The 5,675-nt window shown below is 41.5% G+C and overlaps 1 protein-coding gene across 1 annotated transcript in view; it reads left to right on the forward strand.

Annotated features, from left to right (window-relative positions):
- Positions 1-15: 15 nt before the first annotated feature.
- Positions 16-5,675, forward strand: part of CDC16 (cell division cycle 16) — a gene marked incomplete at its 5' end in the record, with an annotated part of 41,079 nt that continues 35,419 nt past the window's right edge. Inside the window, 4 exons of the mRNA XM_014548911.1 lie at positions 16-162; positions 3,712-3,766; positions 3,866-3,963; positions 4,816-4,854. Coding sequence (XP_014404397.1) covers positions 16-162; positions 3,712-3,766; positions 3,866-3,963; positions 4,816-4,854 — 339 coding nt within the window. The remainder of the gene's footprint in view (positions 163-3,711; positions 3,767-3,865; positions 3,964-4,815; positions 4,855-5,675) is intronic.

Genomic DNA, 5,675 nt, shown 5'->3' on the forward strand with positions numbered 1-5,675 from the left:
TGCGGTCTGGGGTTCGGTGGTGCAGGGCTCGGCCGGGCCTGGGCCGTCTCTGCAGCCGCGAGGACGGGGGACCCGGAAAATGGAAGAAAGCCCCCTAAACGCAGGGGGAGCCTTACCGGCACCCGAGGCCCCGCCGGCCGCCGCCTGACTCCTGGGCACACAGTAGGTGCTCAATGCAGACTTGCTGCCGAGTGGAAATTGAAGCATTATTTTAGGAGGAAAGCTGCAGGGTGGCCTTTGAATTTAGCTAGCTAATAGAAAATGTGGGAGAAGTTGTCATTCTCATGGGGCCGAATTTAAGCGAATAAAGATACCGACAAGCCCGTGGTCTCAAATCAGCGCCGGAAACTACATCTGTGTTCCCTGCACCGCCCTGCAGTGAACAGCCAGCAGCGCTTACGGACAGAAGCGTCTCCAGAATCAGCAGCATCAGTTTAATAATCTAGGGTGTCACTTAAGTTTTAGTAAAATGCATGCTCTCCCAACAGATTGGAAGCCACGGGAGGGAGGGAAAAGCCTGTTCAGCGAGACGTCCAGGATGGGTTGTGAGACGCTGCTGCCGGGTGTCCGCAGGACTTCGCAGGGCGCCGTTTGGTTACCGCGAGCCAGTTAGCTGAACACTTGCCTCCCGAGCACTCTCCTCTGGCGCCGGGGGTGCTGTGCGGAATGAGACAGGCCTGGGTCCAGCCCTTAACATTGAGCAGATTTGTAACCATCTAGCTGTCAGCATTCCTCCTCCCACTTGGGCAACTGAGTTCCTGATTTGAATCCCGGAGGACTGAGGCAAGGGTTGTAGAGAAATTGAGAACCACTGCTAGTGACTAGATACTGCAAAATAATCACTTAAATTACCTACTGTTTTAAGATACCTGCTCATAATTTTGTTCTGTTTTTAAAACTATTCTTTCCCATCCCCTCACTCCCCTCCTTTGACAACTGTCAGCTTGTTCTGTATATCTAAGGTTCTGTTGCTGTTTTGTTTTTGTTTTTTAGATTCCATTTATGAGTAAAATCATATGATATTTGCCTTTCTATCTGACTTATTTCACTTAACCCTCTAGGTCAGCGGTTCTCAACCTGTGGGTCGTGACTCCTTTGGGGGTCGAACGACTCTTTCATAGGGGTCGCCTAAGACCATCAGAAAACACATATATATTTACATATTGTTTTTGTGATTAATCACTATGCTTTAATTATGTTCAATTTGTAACAATGAAAATACATCCTGCATATCAGATATTTACATTACGATTCATAACAGTAGCAAAATTACAGTTATGAAGTAGCAACGAAAATAATTTTATGGTTGGGGGTCACCACAAAATGAGGAACTGTATTAAAGGGTCGCAGCATTAGGAAGGTTGAGAACCACTGATCTAATTCATCAGATTCTATCATGAAAAAGATAAAATGCCCTTAAGATCTAAGTGGCAGATCCTCATGTCATGGTGGACGCTAAACTCTATGAACCTCTCTGGGCCTCCATTTCCTCATCTGAAAATGGGGTCTAAAACCTACTACTCCCACAGAGTGATTGGTGGAATTTTATGTTACTACTAGAGGCCCGGTGCACGAATTTGGGCACAGGTGGGGTATGGCCACCTGCCCCAATGGGGGCTTTGTGCGCTCATCTACTGATGTACACTAGGTTACTTCCATATCTTGGCTGTTGTAAGTATCCTGAAATGATCATAGGGGTGTATGTAACTTTTTAAATTAGTTTTGGTTTTCTTTGGATAAATACCCAGGGCTTGTCCAGAAGCAGAATTGCTAGGTCATAAGGTAGTTCTGTTTTTCATTTTTAATGGAAACTCCATACTGTTTTTCATAGTGGCTGCACCAATTTGTAGTCCCACCAACAGTGTACAAGGGTTCCCTTCTTATCCACATTCTCACCAGCACTTATTTGTTGATTTATTGATGATATCCATTCTGGTAGGTGTGAGGTGATACCTCATTTTTATTTTAATTTGCATCTGCCGAACTGTATTAAAGGGTCACGGCATTAGGAAAGTTGAGAACCACTGCTCTAGGTCCATACATGTTGTTGCAAATGGCAAGATTTCAATCTTTTTTTACTGGTGAGTAATATTATATACATAGGGTGTCCCAAGAAATGGACACACACTTGAGCAGCTGATAGCTCAGTTTTGAAAATGAAATGTATTTTAATAAACACTGCCTTTGTAATTATTCAGAGTGTGCATACATTTTTTGGGACGCCCTTCTCCCCCCGCCCCCCCCCCCCCCCCCCCCACCCCCCCCCACCGCGCTCATCTACTGATGTACACTAGGTTACTTCCATATCTTGGCTGTTGTAAGTATCCTGAAATGATCATAGGGGTGTATGTAACTTTTTAAATTAGTTTTGGTTTTCTTTGGATAAATACCCAGGGCTTGTCCAGAAGCAGAATTGCTAGGTCATATGGGAGTTCTGTTTTTCATTTTTAATGGAAACTCCATACTGTTTTTCATAGTGGCTGCACCAATTTGTAGTCCCACCAACAGTGTACAAGGGTTCCCTTCTTATCCACATTCTCACCAGCACTTATTTGTTGATTTATTGATGATATCCATTCTGGTAGGTGTGAGGTGATACCTCATTTTTATTTTAATTTGCATCTGCCTGGTGACTAGTGACATTAAGCATCTTTTCATATCTATTGGGCATCTGTATGTCCTCTTTGGAGAAATGTTTATTCAAGTTTTTTGCCCATTTTTTAATTGGATTGTTTGTGTTTTGGGTGTTAAGTTGTATGAGTTCCTTAGGTTATTTTGGATATTAACACTTTATCAGATGTATCACTTCTTTTTTTTAAAATATATTTCATTGATTTTTTACAGAGAGGAAGGGAGAGGGATAGAGAGTTAGAAACATCGATCAGCTGCCTCCTGCTCACTCCCCACTGGGGATGTGCGTGCAACCAAGGTACATGCCCATGACCGAAATTGAACCTGGGACCCTTCAGTCCGCAGGCTGACGCTCTATCCACTGAGCCAAACCGGTTAGGGCAGATGTATCACTTCTGAATACTTTTTCCCATTCAGTAGGTCGTCTCGTTTTGTTGATGGTTTCCTTCACTGCAAAAACTTTATTTTGATGTAGTCAAATTTTGTTTATTTTTCCTTTTCTTGCCCTTGCCCAAGATATATCTAAAAAGATATTGCTAAGAGTGATGTCGGAGTTTACTGCCTATGTTTCTTCTAGAAGTTTTATGGTTTTAGGTCTTAAATTTAAGTCTTTAGTCCATTTTGAGTTTATTTTTGCGTGTGGTCTGATGTCTTTTTTTTTTCAGCATGTGTCTTCATTTTTCCTAGTACCACTTATTGAAGAGACCATGTTTACCCCATTGTATATCCTTGCCTCCTTTATCATAGATTAATTGACCATATAAGTGAGGATTTATTTCTGGGCTCTCTATTCTAGTCCATTGATCTATATCTCAGTTTTTATGCTAGTACCTGCTGATACGTTTTTGCAGTGTATACATTTATTTTAAAACACTGCCTTGTTGAAATCTACAAAAAAAAATGATCTTATAATATTTTTTTTATTATACCATTGAACTAAAACTTACCTATCTGAGATATAAGATAAAGATATAATTGATAGACCCCTACTACATGTAAAAAAATATCGCATTCTAATAATATTAGATATTTGTTTAAAATTTGAAATAACAGGGAAATTATCACTTTTTTCTTATACAGCAACAGTATCAAAGTGCTCTATTTTGGGCAGATAAAGTAGCTTCACTCTCTCATGGTAAGTGACAAATCCTAATTTTTTAAAATTTCTCTATCTTTAAAAATCTTTCTATTTTACCTTGTACCTCTGACCCAATTATGTAATTTTTCCCTCCAGAGGAACCCCAGGACATTTATTGGTTGGCTCAGTGTCTTTACCTGACAGCACAATATCATAGAGCAGCTCACGCACTTCGGTCACGAAAACTAGATAAAGTAAGTGATTGTATGAACGTTAAAGCTTCTCAAAGCTTTTTAAAAATGTCCTTAAATTAGTATCGTAGGTGTTTATTTTATGTGAAAATTATTTAAAAGGATTTAATTTTGCTATTCCTAATCTCAGTAACTTTGTTTTTCCTTCCCACCTCTAGTCACCAAGTTTTAAAAATTCTGTTTTCTAAAATAGCTCTGAAATTATGGATAGTCCTTTCTACCTTGTTACCACTCATACATGTCAGGCCTTTAATTTGTCTGTTTTGTTGTTTTCGCCTCTTCTCTTGTCTCTTTTCTCCAGTAACATCTTTCCCACTCCCCACCTTCCGACTCCAGTTCATTTTTTAAACTCTCACAGGGGTGGTCTTCCTAAAACACAGATCTGATGGTGCCACTGACAATATCGTTCAGTGATTTCCCATTTCCTACAGGATAAAATCAGACGCAGGAATAGACTCCTTTATGATTTCTCACCAGTCTTCTTCTAACCTCCTACCACCATCAGTACATGTAACACTCGCTGAATACTTGTACTACCTTGTACTAGTGGCGATTATTCAGACTCAGTGCCTAGAATGCTGAGTAACTCCTCACTTACCTTCTCCCCTGCAGATGTTTTCTTCCTCAAGTGGCAAGTACTTTTTATGCCCTCTTTCCGTTTGTGAAAGAACTGCTGTGTTTATGTCTCCCCTGCTGTAACCTCCCAGAGGGCAGGCCCTCGCTCCTTTTTGACTCTTCAGTACCTAGTAAACAGTAGGTTTATGGTGCGTGTGGGTTAAAAAAGGCTGGATTTTTTTTAGAGTGAAGAGGCACAGTATCTTGACCACTATTTTAATAGATTAATTTCTTTTCTAGTTGTATGAATCTTGCCGCTACCTTGCAGCTAGATGCCATGTAAGTATCCTCTCAGTTTCCTTTTTATTTGGTAAAAGTTCAATTATGTGAATGTTATGCATCCCTCACATATGTGTAAGAATTCTAATGATAGAGTTTGGCAGATTAGTATTTTGTGAGGAAATGTTCTTTTCTTTAATATTGCTTGCTATAAAATATTGATTCTCTGCATGCATGAAAAAAATTCTACTTTAGATATTAAAGTTTTTTTAATATGTTTTTATTGATTTCATAGGGGAAGGGAGAGGGAGAGAGAGATAGAAGCATCAATGATGAGAGAGCATCATCGATTGGCTGCCTCTTGCCCGAAACCCAGGCTTGTGCACTGACCAGGAATTGAACCGTGACCTCTTGGTTCATGGGTCAGTTCTCAACCACTGAGCACACTGGTTGGGCTAGACACTTTTCAATTTAAGTAATGAATGGGTATAATATTCATTAACCTTTTAAAATCTACCTGAGGTCCAGCACATGAAATTTGTGCACTCAGGGTGAGGGGGGTGTCCCTCAGCCCTGCCTGCACCCTCTCAACTGCCGCAGGGAGCGGGCCTAAGCTGGCAGTCGGACATCCTTAGCGCTGCTGCAGAGGTAGGAGAGGCTCTCGTCACCGCCACTGCGCTCGCCAGCTGTGAGCCCAGCTTGTGGCTGAGCGGTGCTCCCCCTGTGGGAGCACACTGACCACCAGGAGGCAGCTCCTGCGTTGAGCATCTGCCCCCTGGTGGTCAGTGTGCATCATAGCAACCGGTCGTTCCGCTGTTCGGTCAATTTGCATATTAGTCTTTTATTATATAGGACTAGAGGCCCGGTGCACAAAAATTTGT

Source organism: Myotis brandtii, unplaced genomic scaffold (assembly GCF_000412655.1).
Source record: "Myotis brandtii unplaced genomic scaffold, ASM41265v1 scaffold528, whole genome shotgun sequence".
NCBI classification, from domain to species: Eukaryota; Metazoa; Chordata; class Mammalia; order Chiroptera; family Vespertilionidae; genus Myotis; species Myotis brandtii.